A 25698-nucleotide genomic window follows, 5' to 3' on the forward strand; every position below is an offset into this window, starting at 1 on the left:
CAAAGTCTAGGCATGTTGCGAACTTCAGCAGAATATTGAGTATTGAAGAAACAGATGGTTCAGGTTTAAAGCAGTTCTCCTCTTTGAGGATGCTGTGTACATATATTTGGACAAAAAAAAAATTGCAACATATTGTTGTGATTATTATGTAAATACAAGTATGGCACACATATTGGGAACTGTCTTGTTAGCATAAAGTGATTATATCTCTTGTGAAATGGCATTAAAAAAGCAGAACCTTGTGTGTTTGTGTGTCTGAGACCACCCAAAGGACTGACTCACACTTATTATGGACTTAATATGACTCAAATTACATCTAAAAGAAATCCCCTTCCCAAGTCAAACACCGCTTTAATATATCACATCACCAAGGTCATGAAATAGAGGTGTTTCACTTCAGTGCTTACTCGATTGAGATACTAATTAGAAATAAACACACTGAATAAACATGCTAAGGAGAGTGGTGAGCTAGGTGAAAGTGCAGGATGTGATTAGTGTGTGGTGATACATGAGAATAGAAGTATTTGCTCAGCTCCAGGTCTGGCACTAATTAGCAGTGTTGGAGTTCTTGCTGTGTGACACCAGGCTTTGGCGCTTCACAGCTCATGACTGTGTGTCCAATCAGTCCAGGCCAGTGTGACTGCTGTTTGTTTACTCTCTCAGTCAGCCGTGGCAGCCATTTGGCAGCTCCCTCAACCAGTGAATCTTAAGCGCTCCCACATTGAGCAGCCTCGGCCTGGTCGCACTCACTGGCACATGAAAACACATGTTCACAAAATAACACATGCACACACACGCAGGAATGATAAAAGAAATTCTGGTGAAGAAACATGGATCAGCCATGATGGAGGAACTTCTTAGTGTGAAAAATGTTATAAGGAATTACTGTAATCATTTACAATTCCACACAGAAGTGGATGGGTTCCCTTTTGAGTCTGGTTCCTCTTAAGGTTTCTTCTTGGTGTTGTCTCAAGGAGCTTTTCATTGCCACTGTTGCATTTGGCTTGCTTTTTTTAGAGATCTAGATCTACATCTGGAATTCTGTACAGCTGCTTTGTGGCAACGTCTATTGTTAAAAGTGCTCTACACATAAAACTGAATTGAACTGAATTAATTGAAATAATGCATTGTAAAAAGGTTCACTACACATCAGGATAAACATCTTTTTTTTTATTATTAACACATAACAGGCATGATCTAACAGGTACATTCCAGCAGGGAACATGAGGGCAGTAAAGCAAAGCATTCACAGTACATTAGGGATACATACAGGATCTGCAAAGCACACATTTTTCCAAAAATGGACGTACTACATCCATTAAATATCCAGGCACCATGTGTCAACATATAAACCTTAGATAAATGAAACATTTGACAATCCAGTGATCCCTTTGTGAACCAGCCATTGTGCTGCAATGCAAACTGCAATATTCTGTGATAAAAACCTCTGTATTTACAAATTGTTCATTATATATATTAACCTTACCTTATCCTCATGCAAGGAGACTTCAGTAATTTCATAAATCTTTCGAAAACACCAGAATTGTTGAATAATCTCCTCCACTGCTCAGCAGCTACAGTAATATGGAGTAACACGACCGCCCTCTATTGACTGGACATGAAACTACACTACAGCGATACTTAGGAAGTCACATGCACAGTGAACGCAGCACAACAAAACACAACACAACACAACACCAGCCGTTACACAGCACTACAGCTCGCACTGATCTATCACTAAACAATTAGAACAACTCTATAAACACAGCAATACACTTCGAGTGCATGTAAGATTACAGACAAATGCAAAACTGGATAAAACATCATCAACAACCACAGTAAATGTGGTAGGATTGGGGGAACAAAATATGTAAAACTGGAGGTTTATGTTTCCAACATTTAACAAGGACACATCACGAGGGGAATTTATAAAAGGCACTTTGGACAGACTGGAGTTTTAAAGTTCACTCTGAAGGTTCGTGCACAACATGGATAATAATAATAATAATAATAATAATAATAATAATAATAATAATAATAATACAGGAAGCTGTTTTAATACTGTTTTGAACATGAATAATATGGGGCTCACATTTCAGGTAAAAAAAACAACAACATTACACTATAAACAGTTTGGAAATGCTGAGATTTTTTTATGGAGGGCTGTTTAAGCATAATTCAAACTTGACATCTCTCTCTCTCTCTCACCTCTCACACACACACACCATCAATCATACCCCCTGTCAACACTATCATACCTCTCTAACACACATTATCATATTCTCATGTGCACACTATCAAACCTCTTACGCACAATATCACGCCTTCACACTGTCATGGGTTTGATAGTGTGCACATGAGAATCTGATAAGGTGTTCGAGAGTAGGATAGAGTGTGTCGCATGTTTGACTTACAGCCTAAATGCCCTGTCATACATTTGTTTATTCTGTCACTATTTAAAGTGGGAACAGAAAGAGGTGACAGAACCTTTACAGTTCATACAGCTCAATAAAGACACTTTCAGGATTAGCTTAGTCAAACAGGTTACTGAGTACTGAGTACATTATAAACTGGTTATTGCATAAGACCGTACCATTGAGAGTATAGCTGATGTTGTCAGGTACTGATATGCATCTTAAACATGGCATTTGTGTGATGCTGCAGCATAGCAGAAGTATACTGAGTTACAGTGAGCAGCACTGATGTCTTTACCACCTCTTAGATATGTTCAGTTGCTGGATTGTTAAAGATTGTTCAAATCAAGGTGGGTTGTAGCAGTGCTCAATAGGATAAACGAGCGAGGCTGGCGTGAGCTTCTACCTGGAGCTGAACGGTGTTGTACATTAGGGAACCGAACAGTAGGACAGAACAGCAGGATAGAGACGTCCTCTGTAGCTGCCATTCACTCCCCTGCCATCTGTTCGATATGCTCACTCAGCAACTTGTATTGCTCTAAAACGGGGAAAGAAAAAAAAAGAGAACAAACAAACATGTATTTTTCCTTCACTTTACGCCCAAGTCTCACCCTTTCTTCAGAGGACAATCCTACCTACATACCGCTGACTTGTACGTAAGAAATGCTGCTGTAAGCATAAAGACTCATAGTGAACATCTTTTCAACACACTTAGTACTGTTTGACTCCATCGTACACAGCTGTAGTAGAGTAATGATTTATAACCCCACTATCCGGTGTCCTCAGAAGTCTGGCTTCTCTCAAGATTTCTACCTCGTGTCATCTAAAGGAGTTTTTCTTCACTACTGGCACCTCTGGCTTGCTCATTAGACGTCTATATCTATACCTATATTACTGTAAAAGCTACTTTGTGACAATGACTACACTAATAAAACTGAATTCACTTAAAGTCGCTGCAGAAATCAACCAAGTTAATCATTTTATCAAAGGGTTGGTGGAATACTGCCAAAAAATAAACGGAGGAAAATACTGGAAGTGTGTGTGTGTCTCACCTTCATTTAGATTTCCAATAATTGCCTGCTTCTTGAGGAAGTCATTGCAGAGTTTCTTACTCAATCCAAAGGCGATCATATTATGGGTGAAGGTCCTTTAAGTACACAAACGAATATAACACACGATTGCAGAGTTAAAAAAAACACATTATCTGATTAACAAATATTTAATTTTCTTTATTTTACTTTAATTTAACCACTATAAAGATGCTCTCACTCACCCCAGCTGTCCAAAGGTGATGTTTTCTTCAATCCTGGAGCTGTCGTCTTTCTCTTCTTGGGTCATGTGACACCACTTTTCCCTAAGGAGGTTGAAGGCAGAGGTCAGAAGCTCAAGGTTGGAGGTCATTCGCAGTTCCAGTGATTTTACGGTAACCAACAAAGGGGGAAATCACAGCCAAGGTATACCAGGGCCATGATCTTTTTTCTCGTTTAGTGCATTTACATTCATAATTCATTTTGTTAGGATTAATTCCATAGCGAGTTGTGATGAGCAAAAAGATTCATGAGCAATGGAAAACATTGCAAAAGGCCAGACAAATGACACAATATTAGCCTGATAGTAGCACCCATGCACACATACAGTATGTGAGCAGAGCTTACAGTTTTATCAGTAGCAATTTTATTGTTTAGCAGTGCTTCATGGTTAGATTAAATCAGGGATAATAATTAAACAGCATGAAGTAAAATGTGTTCAGCAAAATAAAATAAAAAAATAAGACGTTTTATCCAAAATTCCTTAGAAAACTTAATTCTGTGATGGTTATGTAATAGCTAACAAAACCTTTACTCATTATAATCTCCCTATATCTTCTTATGAACGTAAGACCTTAAACACGTTTGTTAGTTGTTAATCAGGACTAGAACCATTACTCCCAAGTTGCTGATCTGACTCTAGCATGCATCTGTTCCGTTACAGTTTCTATTTGCCGTTAGAAGGTTAGTATTTCTATGTTTAGGGGTGAAAAAAAAAATTGTCCATAAAATGAGAGGACATGTAGCATGCGGATGACCTGCACAGTACGCAGCAAGCATGCAACGACAAGTCAGAGCATGAGCCACATAAAATGCACAAAGGAAATGCAGAGGCCAGAGACAGAAGCCCAGACACTACTATCCAGAAATCATGGCCTCAGGATCTGAAGCTATTACTGAAGTATTCCTTTAATCCTCCAAAAACGTTATGCAAATACGGTCGGCACTGATGCATTCATCAAAGAATGTCAACTACGAGCAAAGGAAGGACAGTTTAAATGAGATATGTAATGGGCCGTTTCGAAAATATCCTGAGCCAGAAAGATGCTCATGGAGTTTCACAAAATAGCCTCAACATGTTGAGGTTGTTGAAGCTGCCTAGTTTACTTATAGACTATTTATTTACCTTAAAAAATATTTTTTGTTCCATATAGTAGAATCCCAGCTCTCCTAGCACTCAATTTGCGATTACAATGCCCTTTAACCCGGCAAGAAAAGTAAATGTTTTCGAGCACAAAACACCCAAAATGTGGTCAACAGCACATGTCCTCATCGATCATGAGGGCATTGTCAAGCTTTACACATTTATTTCATTTTATCTACTAACATGCTATCATTTAATCAGTTATCTGGGATGTGCTTTTAAAAACACCTTGCCAGTCACTATTGTGTCAACACAAAAATGTAAAGACTTCTTCCAGGAAATTCTGATGCTGTTCAACTTCCTGTTGAACACATGACTTGTGGACTATTCCAAATAATTCATAGGGGAGAATGTTTTTAGGTCACAGTGTTGCATTAACCCTGCAGAGTTAAAACCTGGAGTTTTTGCCACCTGTAATGGACGATTCATGGGAACTGATCAAAGCTTAAGCTGTTTAATGGACTCGCATATTAATACAGATACAATAAGTTACAAGAAATAAAACATTTTAGTATGAAGGCAGTCATGTGTAGTTATAGTGGACTGGGGCATGGAAAACACTGTTTTTTTAACATGATGGTGAAGTTTTATTTCTGTTCATAGATTTATAAGTGTAAATTAGTGAGACACTGATTGTGTCTCCACACTTTAGTGCAGTCAGTAGTTACAGTATTAACACTAAGACTCTTGAAACTGAGGCAAGATATAATCTTATTTTTATTAACAATCTGGAAGCTACTACTGTGTCTTAAACCACAAAGCATTTTGTTTGGCATTTCGCTGTTATCAGCTTAGCACAACTTCCTGCCAGAAAAATGTCTGATGACTCTGCAGTTTTCTGTGCAACTGTACACCATAAATATCTAAGACAGAGCCTCCTGCTTTATAAAAGACCTACACATCCACAGGTTCCCCTAAACCCCTTTTTCCTGACACCTTCCCTTGCTCTTTGCTTATTGCTAGCTTGCTCTCGTTTTTATTTCTCTGGGGCCTTTTTCTGTCTAGTGGTGTCCGGTAGAGCAGACAGAATGAACGACAGACCTCTCGTCTTTCTCCTCCTCAGCTGTCCGCCTGTGTGAGGCAGCAAGGCACATGGAGATAAAGAGTTAAAATTGCATGCAGGGAGAGAGAGAGAGAGAGAGAGAGAGAGAGAGAGAGAGAGAGGGAAAGAGAGGCCATTGAGCAGTTTGGTGCAGCAGAGTCTACTACGGGGACAGAGTGATCTCAGAGAGCAAGGCAAGAATCAGACATTACTGAATGCAAGTATGTAGAGGACAGACACACACACACACACACACACGTTTCTCACTCAGGCAGACAATGTACTAATTACTAGGCACAAAAATCCTATTCAAACTTGAAGCTGTGCAATCTCATGACCTTAGTCTTTAACACTTATTCACAAACATCACATGATCTGAAAGTGTTTATAAAGTCACACCCAGGTATCACACACCTCGTGGCAATTCCAGTTCTTAAGGCCACTGTTTGAACAAACCTGAAGCAACCTGTTAGTCCTTTTATTATGAATGAGGTGTGTTAGAAGAAAGAACTAGAGACAAAGGGTGCAGCAGGCTGGAAATTTCACTTAAAGGACATGTAATATTGTTACTGCAGTTTTCTTTCTTTCTTTCTTTACAGATACTCTCACCTCGTCGTGGGGGACCTCTTGTTCCTCTCACAGTGCACTGCATCGAAAAAAGCAGCATTCCAAAATCTTAGTGTGTGCCTGAAACAGAGAAAACCATCATTAACTGTATGAAGGCTGTAAATCATATTCCTGTGAGCAGAGTGGTGTCATGTGACCCAACATGTTACAGAGCTACTGTTACTAACTTCAAGCTGGTTATTTTTACATAATAGCACTTCCTGAGGCGTTTATTTCCTGTTATACCACAGTAATTTGCCAACAGCTCCATTTTTAATGAATTACTAGTGTGTTTTATATGTTTACAGTTCAGTTTATTGCTGTCCACAAAACAGGTGAGTTCCTGTTACTACTTACACTACAGCAGCTATAAAAGTCATTCCCTCAATATTCTCTTTTTCTCTCTATAATATTCCTCCAAAACAAAACAAAACAAAACAAAACAAAACAAAACAAAACAAAACAAAACAAAACAAAACAAAACAAAACAAAACAAAACAAAACAAAACAAAACAAAACAAAACAAAACAAAACAAAACAAAACAAAACAAAGCCTGTCAGGTGACTGAGATTCTGGAAAGTACAGCATCTTCTATGCTAAAGACTGTTACATAAAGAAAAACTGCTGGGAAGAGCTGATCTGTGATTCGTCTTATAGCTAGCACAACTTTCCGAGAAAATTAGTCAACACCTTCTGATCTGATTTAAGAAATCAGCAGCGGATTGAATAAAAGTAGTTCCATTTTCTTTTGGTGTGTACCAAACATGATGACTGAATCAAAACCTCATGAGAATTCATGGATCAAATGACACAGTGTGAACTCCTTGCCTCTGGAGCTTTAAAAATAACAAACCTGCAAACAAATAGTGAATCACGCACCAGATTGGTTGCTGTTTAAGGTGTGTGTACAAGTATATCTTCTCTCCTTGTTTCTTGTCTGGAGATGCAGGTGGTGAAACTGCAGATGAGAAAACACACATTTTCACACACTCATCACACTTGTCTCAGAATCAATCAGGCATGAGGACTGCTCATTAGCAGAGATTTTAATAGACAGAGCAATCAAGCAAGATATTTAGAGCTGAGGGAGGTGTCTATTATTCACTACAGGCTAAAACACTCATGAAAATGTGCGCAGGCACTAAACCAAATTTATACCAAAAGCGTTACTGGGCTGTTATTTTAGTTGTCTGTCACATGCATCTGTACATAACAGTCTCATGCCAAGTAACTTTACATTCCTTTCACACCTACTCAGTAACAAACCCTGTCTATCCTGTTCCTTTATTTTCTTTGAACACATCATACCTTTCTTTTTTAACTTCACGTCTACAATTCAGTAAAGCAAAAATCCCCAAAAAATCCATAGTTAACTTAATGTTAAACAAATAATGGCCAGCATTATGAACATGCAGACATTGTGTCCAGTCCAGTTTTAGTTGAAACGGTGGTAGACTGGACAAGTGGACTCAACAACCCCAAACCCAGACTTCTTACTGACTTCAGCAAAACAAATCTTTTTCTTTAGTATATAGACTATGTTTAAACACAATGCAGCTCACTTTGGGGCAACATACTACACTTTTTGCCTAAGGTGCAATTTAGCTTGATTTTCGATAGATTTTTTCTGAGGCAGAGTGATATTTTAAAGAACCAGGAACATGCAGAACCCGAACCAGAGTCAAGGGCTCAAACACACTGATCATAAATATACATTCATTTCCCTTATTCATTATTACCCCAGTTAACTAGCTAACTAACTCACCAGCATATTATTACACGTTATGAGGTGTTTTCAGATGAAACTAATTAGATTTCTGGGTAACCAAGACATGTGACTGGACAGTGACTTCTCCAGTGGACGAGATCCTCTGAGCTGATACCCTGATACCAATGCAACAAAATGAGCAACTAGAATAAAAGCAAATATACTGTTAGTTCACTGCCCCGCTATCTCATGTTATGTATCTAAGTAAACCGTGCTATAAATACAGCTGGCCTGACTTTGACCTAACACATTTCACTTACGGGTCTGGTGTGGATTCTGAGAAAAAATACTGTAGATGAAAGACGTCTCTTGAGTTCTGGTGAAGTAAATTAAACATCATCAATAGAAATAATTTACCTGGTGCTTTAGGCTTGCCTTCTGTTGGACTCTCTGTCTCTCTGTGGACATAACAGGGGACAAATGAGGATGTCTAAAAGAGACCAGACTCACCACAGTATTTGAACAGGAGGTGTATTATTCATAACCCATTTAAGTGGTACATAGTGTTAAGAATATGCAGCATTTTTAGAGATCTTAGCAAATGAAAGTAATGTATCAGCAAGAATGTCGCTCCTCACTCATTCTTTCGGGCAGCTGGGCCTCTGAGCTTGCTCTCCAGGCCTCCGAAGAAGCTCTTCATGTCTGTCTTAGCTGTTGTGTTTTTCAGCAATTTTTCAGCGATGTCTTTCTTGCCTGAGAGCCAGACCTTGCTGCTGCGCAGGTAAGAGTCAAAGCCTGCACTCGGCTTCTCCAGGAGCTCTGTAGGTGACAGCTGTATCTTCCCTGTGAGACGGCGGATTAACATACCATATGTGACCGCATGTATAAACACAAACACACACACACACACACACAAGTATTTACAAAACAAAAGGTGGAGATGCCTGAACAACTTATTTCCTTTGTGTGGGATATTAAAAAATAGTTGTCAAATCATGCCATTGTTATTTAAACAAATGTAAGGCGCTTAAACTTTTAAAGACTGTGATTCTATTAGATAATTTAACATGGCGTTTAAAAAGCAACAAGCCCAAAATTTCTTTTTTTTTTTGCACTGTTCATTGTAAATACAAGGTGTATAATATTTTTACATAAACTCTGATTTATTCAGTGTTTAACAAGTGTTCAGATTTCTCTAGAAATGTTTTTGATTCAGTTCAAATTTGTGTTGCACTTGTGAGGTTTTCAGATAAAATACATTCCCATCCAAGAACATTCGCTTTCTTCCATGTCTTACCGATGTAATAGTAGGTGAAGCACATGGTCATTAAGTGCTTGGCAGGGCTGTAATCATCCATCTGGTAGCATCTGACAGTCAGTTAAAACATAGGTCAGCTGAAGGTCATGGTAGTAATGCAAAATCAAATTTAACCCACGCACATACTGTATGTGTACAAATATTGACTCGAGAGGAAAGCTTCAGGAAATGAATTTGTGGAATGGATGCCAGCAAAGCTGCATGACTGTTTGTCCAAATAGAGCATAAATAAACCCACTATCTGCTCAGTTTGATCATCAGACTCCAATTTAGGACAAATTTACCAAAAGCAAACAGTAATATCATTCATTCTCAAGTCAGTATCAAACTACACATAGATACATACAGAGTCTGATAGCATTAATAGAGAAGCCGGGCCAGAGCGCTGATTATTATTCCTACCATTTCAAAAATAATTACATGCCTGGCTTCCATAAATAATGCTTGTCGAAGGTAAAAACAGAGGGATTTTGTATTAAGAAAAAGAATACAAATGACACATTTAGGAAAAATGTTATGTTCTTGCAATCTCTTTGCAATATTAGCTCTTCCAGTGTGGTTCATATACTCAGGTTGAGAGGAGAGAATTTGGTGTTACTAAATGTTTACTGAGCCACACAACCAGCAGCTTGTCCCCAGAATCTCAGCCAAGTTGCACAGATTTACTGAGGATTATTTTTTGTGCACTTACTCAAATAAGACGACTGCGAAAGACTGCACCAGCCGGTAGAAGGTCTGCTCGCTCACACACTTCGAGTTGCAGCGCTGAAAGAAACCAAATAACTTTGTTATACTCATAGATCCCAAATACTAGTGGGTCATATATCATATACATCAAATATATCATACAGCTGCTCTAAGGCCAACTACTAGCTTTTAACTGGGATGTGCATGGAAAGCTTTGAAGTAGCGAACACTATGTTTGTGTGTACTCTGCTGGTCCTAGTTTACTTGGTAAGAGCTACACAAGTGCGCTAATGTACTGTGTGTATATGCTAAGCATAAACTTCAAGACCCGGGTTGAAGAGCTTCGTCCCCCCTCACACCTGCACACTGACGTATTTTGCAAACCACTCCCTGCCCTTGCCGTTTTCTCCACTACACAACTCTCCGAAGCGGGCTTTCTCCTCCTGGTCAAAGTCCTTCCTGAAACAGAGAGAGAGAGAGAGAGAGAGAGAGAGAGAGAGAGACGGAGAGACAGAGAGGGAAGGAGAGACAGAGAGATAGATAGATAGATAGATAGATAGATAGATAGATAGATAGATAGATAGATAGATAGATAGATAGATAGATAGATAGATAGATAGAAAACATAGGGACAGAAAAATAGAAAGAGGGAGTGATTGAGGGAAAGATAGAGAGCAAGGGAGGGGGGGAACAGGGACAAATCAATCAATCATTATGTTACTTAAAAAAAAACTTGAGATATTACTAATATGGTTTTATGTCCTTACCGTTCTTCAGAAAAACCTAAACAAATCAATATCTTTAATTGCTTGGATAATGGTGCCCACTTTTTGCTTTATTTTTATTGTAAATTTATCTCTTAAATACTTGTTGAGAAAGGATTTAGCTCTATGAGCCATTCATGTTATTCCACAAACTTTTTCTCGTAACATCAGCGGCTGACGATCACATGCCTGCAATTCTATACTGACTATGTATCTGTACACTGTACAAATACACCTCCAGGCTCTGAGCGCACAGTTCTAATATAGAAACCATTTCATCAGAATTTTCACATCCATACAGCATTCAAAAGAAAACAGATTCAAGATGAGACTTTAAATAGTTACTTGGGATAAATATATGCGCTCTACAAGACCTTCAACATCACTTCCTTACCTTCCGTGAAACAACTTCTCCACATAAGCTTTCATGAATTCTCGCCGCTCGGCTACATCAGCGTCCTCAGCACTGTGATTGGATGATGAAGATGAGCGCCGGGAGTTGGAAGTGTGGGAGGGCGAATCGGTGACGTCGTTCTCACTGTCTGCAGACTCTGTGACATCACTGTCTTCAGCATCTTCCTCTTTTTCATACAAAGCTGGTCTTGGGTCCATGGGCTTTGGGAGCTCAGACACAGACTCTGGGACGAGAGGCTCGGCTGATAACAAGTCAGGAGGACAGATGGTTGAGGGTGCAGTCATTTCTGTGCTGGAAGGTATGTCAAAGTCTATGAGGTTTTCCACTGCAGGCCCCTCCATAGTGATACCAGAGGGCAGTACAGTCTGAATCAATTGCTTTGGTGACACACCTCTTCTTCCTGTTTCCCTACCCAGCAACTGAACCTGAGAACGCAAGAGAAACTTATTATGAAAAAGAAGCCCTTATTTTTGTCACATATACATTACAGCACAGTGAAATTATTTCTTTGCAGCTTTGGAAGTTGGGGTCAGAGTGCAGGGTCAGCTATGATGCAGTGCCCCTGGAGCACAGAGGGTTAAGGGCCTTGCTCACTTGCTCAAGCAGTGGCAGCTTGGCGGTGCTGGGGCTTGAACCCCAACCTTCTGATCAGCAACTCAGAGCCTTAACCACTTGTGCTTCCATCATATCATTATATCAAGGGTTACATTTAAAACCCTTACAAACAATACATTTATGCTCTGTTTTATAGCTGGTCTTCCTTTATTCCCATGAACTGGCTCTCTTTTCACTGGGTGACTAACACATTACACAATGCTGAGTATGAACAAACTAATCCTCTTAATAGGATGTCTCAATAAGAAATCTCATCGGTTTCAAAAGGCCATTGCAAAAGCCTTGAGTTATTATGTCTGTGGTGAATAAAGACAGACAGCAGGGTTTCTGCCAGTGTGTTGGTTATATTGACCAAACATATTTTCCAGATTAAATGATGCTTTCAATTTCTCGTAAAGTGCACTAGGGCTGTTCCACAGCCATAATAAGCTGTCTTCCTTTAAGGTAACACATTATGGTAGGGTAATGTGTATTGATAAGAGGATATGAATAGCATAGACAGTGTCTTCATTTTGTACATGAGAACTGTCTATTTCCTGTAGAAGCAATGTGAAACACTTGATCTGAAAAATACATGAGGCAACTTGGGAGATTTGGTACTAAACACACACACACACACACACACACACAGAGTACTAAAAATAAAATGCTAGAAAGCAAAAGCACTTTTATAAATAATGAAAATTAGTTTTAGTAAAGCAGTAAAAACTATTAAACTGAAGTCAATACTAAATAGTAAACAGTTCACTAACTATACATAGATAACAATCCTGAGATCTTCTAAACTATATTCATCTCTTTTTAAGCTTCAGAGTGCAGTCATAAACAGCACGCCCCTTACACTGTCTAGGCTACAGAGGATGGCACTGGGGCTGTACAGTTATGTAACGCAGTACTGCAGAAGCGTGACTTGGCTGATGCACAAACACAAAAAAACTGACCGTAGAGAAGGTCTCGGGGCAAAAGCTGCTTATATGGTGCCAGTGTTAGTTTGTGTTAATTAAACATGACGCTAAACCTCACACTGCCCTGTCTCCTATAAAAGTCGAGCAGCGTCTACAAACAACACCCTTCAGTAACCCCCAATCCTCCAATCTCCAGCCCACGCTCTCTCTATCCTCTGTCCATCAACGCCTCTATGTTTGTACCCCATTGCTAGCAGCCCTTGAGATGAGAGGCTAGAGAGTAGGAGTGAGTGTGTGTGTGCCAGATCTGTGGGTTTCTAAGCCAAAAAAAAAGATCAAAGAAGGACAATAGATGGAGGGTGAGCAGCAGAGCGAGACAGGGAGAATAGATGGGTGCAGAGAGAACGAGAGACGAAATAGCCTCGGGTGATGGGAGAGAGGGAGGAGGGGTAAATTGGTAGTGTAGTCAGCAGCAAGCAAGGTCAGAATGTTCAAAAGGCTTTGAAAATAAGGGCTTTTCAAAAAGAAAAAGCTGCTTTTTGCATTACCGTACTGATTGCAGGTTAGACTTTTAATATTTTTAATTCATCTTAAAAAAAAAATTGATATAATCTATAAATCTATATCTATAAAAGCTTAGCATAAAAATGAATAATGTGTACTGATTCTGATCAAACAAACCCAAGATCATATTTAAGTATAACAGAAAAAAAAACTTTTAACCCTACGCTATGGGCGATGAGAGAACATTTGCTTACCACAAAGAGTTTACCACAGCGGTTTGTTATAGTGAGACACGCACCCTGTTATGCAACGTGTCCATTCACTTCCCCTGAGGAAATCCAATTTATGTCATCACTGCCATCATCAAAGTGTCATGAAAGCAAGTCTGCTATTTTGTGTATTGTGCTAGGCCTAAGTGGATTTTCACTGGCATTAATCTTATGCTTGGTGATATGCGTGTGTTGAGTGGGATATTAACCCCTAACAGAAAGCTTTGCATCAATGGCTTGGAACCGTAAAGGCCGAGGAAAGAAATCTACTGCTTGGTTAAGAATGAAGGGAGTCTGAAGTATTCCAGCAAATCTGAGAGGGCTGCTGTCCAGCACTGCTGCTCCATCTGGCCCCCGATTCTTCCTGCAATCCAAATGGAGTTATGCTATTGTTTTTTGCAGGATGGAGAAAAGATCGGGCTTAGCAAAGGCAATCTGGCACTTATAATTAAATCTCTGATTACACTGAATATAATTTTAACATAAATAAACAGCCTCTTCTTCTGTGATGTGCGATTACAGATGCCCTGTAAGACTGTAACAAATTATCTCAATAAATTTGCTATCCGAATTTTATAACAGACTGTCCAAGAACATGTATTCTCCATGTCAGATAATGATATATGATGAAAAGTCTCTAACAGCAGACCTGCGTTTAAAGAAAATCTATGTTCTGCTTATATGTTGTCAGTCAGTGTGATCCAAACTTGTGCAGAAAGTGGGACTGCATAAACAAACCCATTCCTCAAAGAGAGCTTGAGTTGATAAGGATATATTTTAGGTCCATGATCCTGTCCATTGATGTTTCAACATCAGTGTTCAGTGTTTTTCAATACATTTGTACTCTCCACTACAGGTGTATGCTTTACAGCATGTGATAACAGTTCCTTAATTAGGCTTAAATTAATAAAAATTCCATTCTTGTGCTAAAAACTCATTTAAAAGGATCATTTAATGCCATGAAGCTGTGGAGAGCATGCGTGATGTGTGCTTCTATTCTTATTTTAAAACTGAAGCCAACCTTCATGTTTAGTGTATCTTTCACTCTCGATTTATCAAACTACGGCCTTGAAATAGAAACCACTGTAGCAACAGGGCTTCATGATAAGTCTAAACACTACAGCAGCTGGCCACACAGAGCAGCAACCCGAGGACAAGATTTAAGATAAACGAAAAAAGGATTATGTCTGGGACGGAAGTTCACTTCAGTGAGTATGTTGGCTAGAACTGTTAAACAGTGCACTTCAACACTTCCTGTACTGATGGTGAAGTAATTCCCAAACAGGAAAAGGACAGGGGAGAAGGGATTTTTTTTTTTGCACTCAGGTGTTTTGAGATCGTGTACTCTTTCCCATGGTAAATGTTTACAATCTCAACAAGTTTATTTTGTTTGGAAATACCATTTTGGACAGGCCTAAACCTGCATCTTCGACCAACAAATTCATCAAAGAAGCCTGTAGAAGTGTAGAAAAGATGGAGCTGAACCTACACCTAATTTGTTGTGGGTCAATCCTGGGGACACTGGGTGCGAGAAAGGGACACACACACACACACACACAACACACACACACACACACACACTGAATGGGATGAACATAAGTATGAATGAGTGTGCAAATGTGAATAGATTTGAGTAGCAGAATCTGAAAACTGGAATGGACTGAATTACTGAATCCATGAACTGTAAAAACAAACAAACAAACAAACAAACAAACAAACAAACAAACAAAAAACAATAAGGATGCTTTACATGTTTGTGAATCGAATATAATGACTTTGAATATGGTAGGAAGACTCAAAATACATTTATACAGACGTGTGCAGATTATATATTTATACAGATCGACTTAAGATATTTCAGAGTTATTTACTAGTAAGGGCAACAAATTTCAATTCAACTTAAATGTTATTTATTAAGAATTCAGAAGTTTTTTCTTCCTTATAAACGATAGACGGAAATGAGTAGGTCCCGCCCCGAATGCTGGGAAGCCCCGCCCACATTCCCTTTACAGGATAACACTACAGATCAGCTTCCAGTCAAGTAAGCGTTCCAAAGCAGGTGAGGCTCGGTGTTGTAATAACAAAAAATCTACTATAGTTAATAACAGAAACTTCTTAATTACTACACTGTGGCATAACTGTGTAGATGCACTGATGTTTGTGTTAAATGCAGGATTATTTTTGGTCTTTAAGAAAAAAACTCATTGGTGCTGCGTATTTTTCCCCATTCGCCTGCGCGTTACTGCAAGCTAAAATGAAACCTCCTTCCTGCTGCGCATTGTAAACAACTCACTCTAGGCATATGCTGTTATAGAAGGGCATTAACATGCAGTGACACATATCGTGTATAGCTAACACACGTGGAAACAGGTCAGGTTCATGTGTAAGTTACAGCTGAACATCCTGGTCGTGTTCAGAGAGCGATCAGATCGACGCCAGAGGCAGCTGTCTCTCTAATTCTGTACTGAGTAACCTATCAAATAGTCTGATGCAAGAAAAAAACAATGACAACATACACAGAAGCAAAATATGTGCTTTTTGTCTAAGCGATGCATTACGCTTTCCCACGAAGGTGTAATAGGTGGAACTTACCCGAAAAGTCAGGTGAAGCTGCGTTTCGTCTTCACGGTAGCGTCTGCGCTTGTCCCAGTAGTCAAGACGCACGCATGCGCAGTAGCTCAGGAGGACGGGAATCCAATGACGCTGGCAAATCACGTGACGCTCTTGCACACTGCGCATTTGTTTACCAAGGCGTTTTGGGGAAGAACCGCGGTGTTCTCCAACTACACCGCATCGTTATTTCCCTCTGTCCCCTCTAACATGGGAAAGCCCATGCTAATAAGAGCATTGTAAATTCTACAGTACTTTTCTCACATCTTTACCAATAGCTCTCACACACAAACACATGCAACTACTTACACTTAACATTATAAACAGTGAGAGGTGAAGTGAATAACACTGATTATCTCCTCATCATGGCACCTGTTAGTGGGTGGGATATATTAGGTAGCAAGTGAACATTTTGTCCTCATAGTTGATGTGTTAGAAGCAGGAAAAATTGGCAAGCGTAATGATTTGAGCGAGTTTGACAAGGGCCAAACTGTGATGGCTAGACGACTGGATCAGAGCATCTCCAAAACTGCAGCTCTTCTGGGGTGCAGTGGTCAGTATCTATCAAAAGTGGTCCATGGAAGGAACAGTGGTGAACCGGCGACAAGGTCATGGGTGGCCAAAGCTCATTAATGCACGTGGGGAGAGAAGGCTGGACCGTGTGATCTGATCCAACAGACGAGCTACTGGTGCTTAAATTGCTGAAGAAGTTAATGCTGGTTCTGATAGAAAGGTGACAGAATACACAGTGCATGAAGGGTCAGGGCTGTTTTGGCAGCAAAAAGTGGACCAACACAATATTAGGCGGGTGGTCATAATTTTATGCCAGGTCAGTGTATATGCAGCAATGCATAATGACAGTAAGGATTAAAACATAACACGGGGTGTTGTTGTAGAAAAATAATAAATGACGGAGTGGTAAGCATCACATGGGATGATTTTTCTATAACAGCATGAAACTAAGTGTTTTATTCCTCTTACACCACAACAGTTTAAAATATATCACGATTTTATTTATCGAAGAATGACATTTAGTCATTTATTGACATATAGTCAGTTATTTATATTTATTTATCTGTTTATAATTACATTTATTTTTTGTGAAACATCCATCAGATCCTTGTTACCCCAAACCCCAAAATGCAATGTTTTATATTCTACATGTCTTTCTGGTGAGAGAGATAAAACAACTAAATCTGTAAACTCCTGCCATAAATATTAAATAAATGTCTCCTTACAGAAAACTTTACACTATCAGTGATTTTGAATTGTTTCTTTGTTATAAAACAATCCAATTGATTCAAATAATTATTAGAATTAGATTATGGAGAGCATTGATATTCCAAGTTTCTGTGAATTAGCCACTATAACAGTAACATTATTTTTTTTCCATCCAGAAAATTAATAAAGACCTAATGAGTCAGTTTCGACAGTGTTGTGGTATAACTACAGATACGTAATCAGAAAGAAAACTGAGACACATGTATGCTTCCAGAAACATATAATATGACATGATTATTAGAAAGTAATTTATGTAGAAGTAATAGTAATAATACATTGTATATGGATTGTGAATTTCAAGACTCAAATTAAAAAAATATTTAAAAAGTAATTGTAGTAGAGATAAACTTTTCAGGCTGTACTCAGTGCAGCAAGCTTCTGAGGCAGCTCCACAGTGAAGAAGTGCAGCTTGTCCTGTCTTAGTCCTTGTTCCTCTGTTTGGTTCAATCCCAGTGCCAAATACTTATTAGAGGTGTCGTAGAGGGGCCATTTTACCAGACCAGGTCCATTTGGTGAGCTATGGATTAAATAAACAAGGTTATCTGAGATGATCTGAAATCAGAATTTATTTATTTATTTATTTTTTATGTATTAGGCGCAAAAAGAAAAAAATCATCCAGCCTATTAGTTAATATTTTACATTCAATATTTTGTTTCTTTTATATAAATGGCAATCAAAAAGGCCAATTATTTTTCAGCTATTTTCACTACAGTACAGTTTTTTCCTCACTAAACAACAATTTTAGACTGTAGAATTTCTTTTATTTCACTGTTTTATTAAATAAAATATTTCTTTTTCTTTAAAACTTTATTTAATGTTTTATTTCCTGAGCATAAATTGTTGTTTAAAAAAAAAACTAATTGCTCTTAAACTATTTTAGTTTATTAGTCAGAATGTGAGAAAAAAGTTCTAATATTATAGCAGTGTTAGTCATGTTAACACAAACGTGTCATAATGTTCATTATTTTCCCTAACTAGAAACATTACATAAGAAACCTTCTAAGAACATTAAAGGAACATCATTTTAGTTACCTTATAGCTTATCCCTGCATCAAATACATTACTTAACATGATGTTCTCTCTTAGCTGTCAGCATTCTCTGGTTAGGTGACATGAAATACAGTTTATACGCTTTTTCAGCCTCACCCTGTGTGAATAAAGTTGCCCCAATATCCCATTATGCTTCTACACAGCTGATTTTCTTCCTCAGTTATTGTGCCTGTTGATGAAGTAGTGGATCATAGTTAGCATAATTACGATGCAGTCATCATTATAATTTAATATCGTCATTGTAATGGCTATACAACACATGCTTGAGCTTGAGCTTCCCACTTAACCATGACATATAATTGACATTCACTTATTTGTTTTTCAGTGTACTACTGAGGTTTATTACATGTGTACCTATTACTTCAATATGGTCATTCCAAAAGCAGGCTCCAAAAACAAAGAAAAGATCATCTGCATGATCAGCTTTAACAAAGCTGGGTCTGATGTCTTTAAAAACATTGGGACGGTGCTGAAATTCATACATGTACACATTTTCTCCAGAATCTATTAGAGAACAAGAAGGACAGTTAGAGAGGACAAACTGACTTCACCAGTCTCATCAAGCTGTGGGCTTGGAAAGTTTGGAAAGTTTTTTTTGGTAAAGAATCTCACCTCTATGATAATCAGCCACCTTTAGCACTGGAAAGACCATGAAAAGATCCCCTATCATGTTGGTAAACTCATCTCTTATTTCCTCTGGAGTCTGAGCATGCTTTAGGTATTCAGCAATTATTAAATCATTGGCTCCAGAGATCTAAAAAATATTTTTTTATCAAACAAAAAGATATGTTTAAAAAGCTGAAGATTCTGCAAAAGGGGGTGCAGATAATTCAGACATTACAGTGTGACAGTGGTAACACACACACACACACTTGCAATGCTGCATTATGAGGCTTGTATCCAGCAGATGGAGACATTTTCTAATTAAATCCCTTGGTCCAAATTAGCAAAGGGATTGAGCAGGACATTACCTTATCTGGGATCATCTGGTTTGTCACCAGAGACACTGCCTCTCTGTCCATCCCTTTCTCCCACCCTGGGGGTACAAAAATCTGAAACAGAAAAATGCAGTAACTATTGACCACACTACAATGAATTCTCACCACAACAGCTACAAATGACAACAGTAATCATAATTCAGTGTATTTAGTCACTCACCAGAGGGAGAATCCAACCAAATTCATGGTTTGTTACACCTACTAACACTGGAATTTTCTCAAAATTATTGCTCTTCAAAACTTCCTCTGCCAGGTCTGTCAGAAATTCCCCATCAACTGTGGCTCCAAGGAAGAGTTTATGCTATAGGAAATCAGTTGACGCATTTATTATTATTATTATTATTATTATTATTATTATTATTATTATTATTATTATTATTATTATTATTATAAGCAATTAAAATTCATTCAAGCATTCATTCAGAAAAAGTGCTCACCTTTTCGATAGCCTTGATAGCCTTCATCATATCCTCTTCTGTCTTTTCTTTTAAGCACTTGACCAGCAGCTCTGAGCTGCTATCGCATTCTGTGACATTTGCTATTATCTTAACACACAGTTTTTATACCAGATGTTCAGGATAATTATAGATCACAAAATATAACCATACTGTTATGACCACAAAATAAATGATTGCAGTGTGATCAATCTCACACATACAACTAACATTGAGTGTTACATGATTTGCTTTACTGGGAATTTGCAGCTCAGACTATAAATACATACAGTACATACCTTGATAAAGGCTGTGGGGTCTTTTGTTGAAAAACCTCCAACGGTTGCTGTTCCACTCTGAAAGATGGCTCGATGAAACAGCCCTTTGGCAAGTGGGGAAAGGGTCTGAAAGAGGCAACAAAAATTGGAAATGTATGCATCATGTCTAGTAATTTCTAATGGTGTTTAAGTAATTTGTGTGACACCTGTGGATTATATATATTTTGAAAATACTCATTTTTAAGATTTTTTTAAAATTACATTAAAGTCAGTATTAGGCTACAGTAATAATCGAATAATCGATTCATACATTCATTCATCCACTGGATTTTACCATCTATCCATCCATTCACCCACCCATTCACCCACCCATCCACCCACCCATCCACCCACCCATCCATCCACCCATCCATCCATCCATCCATCCATCCATCCATCTGTTCATTTTAGTAGCTTCTTTATACTGGTATACAGGTAGAACATGCATTATTCTGCACAGGCAGTAAGCTGAACTCCAGATCTAATTGAGGATCCTGTTATTGTCAGGCACTGCAAATGTACTGATCTCTTAAACTGTACATACCAGCATGGAGCTACTGATTGCTCCTGCAGATTCCCCAGCAATAGTGACTGACTTAGGATCTCCACCAAAGCTCTCAATGTTCTGCTGCACCCACTGCAGTGCTGCAATCTGATCCAGAAAGCCCCAGTTGCCTTGGGCATGTTTATTTCCAGTGCTGAGACATACAACATAGTTATAAAATACCATCCTGAACATCATAAACAGCTGAGTTTTTTTTTTCCATTGAAATAGAGTATGTTAAATGTGCTAAGTATATGGAATATGATTTATGCCATAATAATGTTGGAAATATGAATAAATATTGCAGCTTCTAATGTATAAATAGAAATACTATAGAAAGTTTACTATGAGTGATTTAAATTCGGTTATTCAGTTAAATTGTAACAACGCCACCTGCAGTTCCTCCTCAGGCCATCAGAGGGAACCCTCACTGGAACATTGAAGGACTTACTGGTCTATTTCCATTACTGCAGGTATTTAAACCAGCAGTTATAAGGACACTAAGCGAAGTATTGTTAGTGTATATTTACCTTACTGAGCCGTTTGATTTGCTATTGCCTCTATCTTATTATATATTGACTTTGCTCTGTTTGTTGGATTTTCATGTTTTGGACCTTGCTATTGTACCTTTGCCTGGCTGACTGCCTGTTCTGGTTCATTGGATTTATTTGCCCGTTACCAGGATTGTGTTTATTGCCTGCCATTTTGGACCTGGACAGTGAATTACTAAGGTGAGTGTGGAGGCTTCTCAACTCAGTTTATTCTTGCCTGATGCTAATGAGGTGTATTGTCTCACAGCCTTAGTGGATTGGCTGTGACAGGACAAAGAACTGCCACACTGGCCACCACATTGCTTCGAACACTACTTCTCTCAACCCAACCCTCGACCATGGAGAGCCCAGAATCCTCTTAAACTGTTCAGAGACCTGCCTGACCACTGTGTTATTGTCTACATCAACAATATCCTGATATATTCAAAGCCTAAGGAATCCCATGACCATCATGTGCAACTAGTGCTATTCTGTTTGCTCCAAAAACAACTTTATGTCAAACTGCAGAAATGTGAATTTTTCAAGGACTCTATAGCCTTCCTCCTTCCTTGGATACATTATAGGCCAATAGGGAGTTTAAATGGACAAACACAAATTTTGAGTGGCCCACACCCTACAATATCAAGGAATTACAATGCTTTCTCGGATTTGCTAACTTCTGTTGGTGCTTCATATGAGGGTTTAGCTCAATGTACCTACTAATTTCCTAGCTAAATCTATGCAATAGGTTCATACATTATGTCTCCCAACTCTACCAACTTACTCTCATGCAAATGAGTAATCACAGCTAAGGCACTCTTCCACCTCGTCTTCCGCGTCTACGTCCTCCTGGAGGACATTGTATCAGACAGGGAAGCCCGGTTCACACAGAGAGTCTGGACAGCCTTCTGGGAGAATCTGGGAGTGAATATCAGCCAAGCAGAGCGTCTCAATCAAGAACTGGGATTGGGAGGAATACGGCCCAGAGGAACGATCCATGGTAAACTTGGTAAATCCTCGACCCTGCAATTACAAGGCTTTCACGGGGGGGTGGGGGGATAGGTTTCTGTAACACCACTACTGGCAGTTCCCCCTCAGACCACCAGAGGGAACCCTCACTGGATTATTGAAGCACTTTCCAGGTCTATTCCTGCCACTGTGGATATATTAACACTATGCCAGTTTATTCTATTTTACTGAGCTGTTTGTTTTGCTATTGCCATTGTCTTACTGTGTATAGACCTTTGCTCTGTTTGTTGGATTTTCGTGGTTTGGATCTTGCTATTGTACCTTTGCCCATTGTGTTTATTGCCTGCTGATTTGGATTTGTTTTTTGTGCTGTTTCTACATTAACCCCTCTGCATATGGAACCTACTCCTTCCGTCACTGTGAATTCTTCATATAAATAATAAATTTGTTATATTTTAAAGACTTTATATTCAATAATGGGGCATTTTTAAATTGAGTTTTAAATTTTTAAATAAAGAAATTATTTTTTGCATATATTTACAGATTCTGTACAGTACAGTGACAGTGATATATATGACAGAATATGATTCCAGGATATAGTTGAATATAAAAGTTACTATTTAGCAGTTCTAGGATATGAACTCACAACTTTTGACACTATACTTCTTGATTCATTCTAAATATTTATTTTTATTTACTTATTATTCACTAAAACATTGTGTAAATGGAATTTCATATCAGACTGTTTGTAAAAAAGTTGTGTTTTTCAGATATTAAATTATAGTTTTTCTGCCAAGTCTTTCTAATGAAGATATTTTCATGATTTTAGTGTCATATTCATTATACGCCAGCTAATTAGCATTCTAATAAGCATGTTTGAGAGGTGTTTTAGAGGTCAAATATTGCATACTTGTATGCAATAATAATAATAATAATAATACACATAATTTTTTAATGTACTGTAAGAATGCACTTACAGTACATTCTTAATATTTACATACACATAATATTAATAAAACAATATTGGTGGAATAGCAGATATGCCATGTATCTCACCTGAAGAAGCCCAGTATGCTTAGCCTATACTGAATGATGACAACAATTATGTTTTCATAGGCTGCCAGTGCTGATCCATCATATGAAACAGCTCCACCCGTTTTCAGGCCCCCTCCATGGATCCAGACCATGACCTGAGATTACACACAGTTAGAACTGCTTGAAGATTCACTTTTATTGTTGATTTTGAGAATTTGACAGTCCGTAATACACACTATATAGCCAAAAGCATGAATAACACCTGACCATCACACCCATACATGCTTCTTGGACATACCATTCCAAATCCATGGACATTTATATGGATTGATTCCCTGTTTGCTGTTATAATAACAGCTTTCCACTAGATTTTGGAGCATGGCTGTGGAGCTTTGGAAGACAGTAATGCTCTGCACAAGAGCATTAATGCAGTCAAGTACTGATGTTGGGTGAGAAGCATTTAGCATTGCATTTTATCCTAAAGGTCTTCAGTGGGGTTGAGGTCAGGGCTCTGTGCAGGTCACTTGCGTTCTTCCACTCCAACCTCAACCTCAAAGCATGTGTTGATGGAGCTTGCTTTGTGTACAGTGGCATTGTGATGCTGGAACAGGTTTAGGGAAATCTTAATGTTACAGAATACAAAGAAATTCTAGACAGTTGTGAGCCTTCATCTTTGTGAGAACAGTTTTGGGGAAGGCACACATATGAAATCTATCTATAAAACACTCTTTATATATCTTTAATATATTTCTGTTTCTTCACTAATACTGCCAAGCTGCTTCTGGATGTTTTTTTTTTACTTTCAGCCTTATTTCCATTGAAGTTCTGTCTGAACAAGAGTGCAAAGGACAAAGTTACTGGAACAGTCAACAACTTTTATTTACCATGTAGATACAGCACACATCAGTTGCATTTGGTGATCACTAATGAAACACAGAAATAATGAATGTAGAGAAAGAATAAGTGTATTTACCGTAGTATGAATTAACTACTGTACTCACAGGTAACTTTTCTGATGCTAAGCGTTGAGAGGGAGTATACACGTTTAGGTAAAGACAGTCCTCCGAGACAGATGTGAGAGTGAACTTTATAGCCATAATTTCTGACACCATCTTCATGTCATTCAGGTCCTGAAGACATCTTTAGGTGAGAAACAAAAAACAAGAATAAAGATAAAAAGCAACTGAAAGTGTTATCAAACTGGGTGAAGATATGGACTGCAGTTCTTGTAGGAGTTCAAAAATATGTTGGTTTTTCTGTCACATAAACAAGAAAAGTAGAGAACTTCCAGTAGCACTGTAGCACAAAGCATGGCATGGCCTCCTTCTTGAACGTTTCAGAAACTTGTTTAGATAAAATACATTTCAAATCAAGTTTACAATGAAGTATTATAAATAAGAACACAGCGATTCAGAAAATGTGATGCTATATGATATATGGAGTTGTTTTCGTAAAGAACATTAACTTTCTAGGGAAATTCAAATGCATATATGTACATATAGTATATCATCAAAGACAAAAATGTCTTACAGAACAACAGTAAACAGGTGCACCACACTCACATATTAGAGTGCTGTGTGCCATCTCTCACCCCCTCCCAGGGTTCAGCAGGTTGGGGTGCTGCCAGGCGGAGAGGGCCCACGGGTGGCTGAGCATAAGGAATGGACAGATACTGTTCCACTACTTTATCCAAGCCTTTCACTGTTGCGTACTTGCCACGAACACTGCCGTGTTTCAGAACAATCACAGGGCCAGAATCTGCACACAGCAAGGGGGGGGGGGATTAATCACTAAAAGACTTAAGAACAGATTCTACATACCAATGGATACTTAGATAAATTTGATGAAATGTAGAAACAGACAAATTGGAGCTTAAAAGAAAAAGAAAAAAACTACACTAGATTTAATTTGTACACTATCCTCAAGGTGAAGTACATGTTTGGTGTTTTAATATACTTTTTTGTTTAATTCTCATTAGGTTAATCATATAAAATAATATTTAAACGAATGACAAATCATTTTCAGACTAAACTTGTTGATGCTTAAGAACAAGTGCTAACTCATTTACTCATCTCCTCCCACAAAAAAATAAAGCAAGCAAAGGAAATGCAGCCTGTTATTGACTATTTTTAAAATAACACATAAGTTCTTGCCTGTCTGAGTTGGTGCCATCCAAACAGATGCAATGGTCAAGCACAGAACGAGCAGGGCTCTCATGTTTGCAGCTCCA

At 38.4% G+C, this 25698-nt stretch overlaps 2 protein-coding genes across 4 annotated transcripts in view; both read right to left on the reverse strand.

The window, feature by feature from the left end:
- Window positions 1–1155: 1155 nt before the first annotated feature.
- Window positions 1156–16453, reverse strand: kiaa0513 (KIAA0513 ortholog). Of its 3 annotated transcripts, none has more exons than XM_058387721.1 (13): window positions 16292–16453; window positions 11386–11831; window positions 10587–10686; window positions 10232–10305; window positions 9520–9590; window positions 8861–9065; window positions 8640–8680; window positions 7394–7472; window positions 6517–6594; window positions 5907–5936; window positions 3688–3768; window positions 3467–3561; window positions 1156–2952 (listed from the first exon to the last, which is right to left on the reverse strand). In XM_058387721.1, the coding sequence occupies exons 1-13, from the start codon at window positions 16436–16438 to the stop codon at window positions 2903–2905; spliced, it is 1497 nt and encodes a 498-aa protein (XP_058243704.1). In that variant the 5' UTR covers window positions 16439–16453; the 3' UTR covers window positions 1156–2902. The 3 variants fall into 3 exon arrangements, with proteins under 3 accessions (XP_058243704.1, XP_058243706.1, XP_058243705.1); XM_058387723.1 differs by lacking the exon at window positions 16292–16453 and adding an exon at window positions 15189–15207; XM_058387722.1 differs by lacking the exon at window positions 5907–5936.
- A 1340-nt stretch (window positions 16454–17793) lies between these two features.
- LOC131351961 (carboxylesterase 5A-like) overlaps window positions 17794–25698 on the reverse strand; it is an 8014-nt gene continuing 109 nt past the window's right edge. Inside the window, exons 1-13 of the mRNA XM_058387720.1 lie at window positions 25622–25698; window positions 25031–25226; window positions 24470–24608; window positions 23490–23623; window positions 20935–21088; window positions 20373–20477; window positions 20077–20184; window positions 19800–19940; window positions 19613–19693; window positions 19254–19395; window positions 18996–19145; window positions 18738–18810; window positions 17794–18107 (exon numbers count right to left, since the gene is read on the reverse strand). The exon at window positions 25622–25698 is cut by the window's right edge and continues 109 nt beyond it. Of these exons, the coding sequence (XP_058243703.1) occupies window positions 17942–18107; window positions 18738–18810; window positions 18996–19145; window positions 19254–19395; window positions 19613–19693; window positions 19800–19940; window positions 20077–20184; window positions 20373–20477; window positions 20935–21088; window positions 23490–23623; window positions 24470–24608; window positions 25031–25226; window positions 25622–25698 (1666 nt within the window). The 3' untranslated portion in view covers window positions 17794–17941. The remainder of the gene's footprint in view (window positions 18108–18737; window positions 18811–18995; window positions 19146–19253; window positions 19396–19612; window positions 19694–19799; window positions 19941–20076; window positions 20185–20372; window positions 20478–20934; window positions 21089–23489; window positions 23624–24469; window positions 24609–25030; window positions 25227–25621) is intronic.

Source organism: Hemibagrus wyckioides, linkage group LG04 (assembly GCF_019097595.1).
Source record: "Hemibagrus wyckioides isolate EC202008001 linkage group LG04, SWU_Hwy_1.0, whole genome shotgun sequence".
Taxonomy (NCBI): domain Eukaryota; kingdom Metazoa; phylum Chordata; class Actinopteri; order Siluriformes; family Bagridae; genus Hemibagrus; species Hemibagrus wyckioides.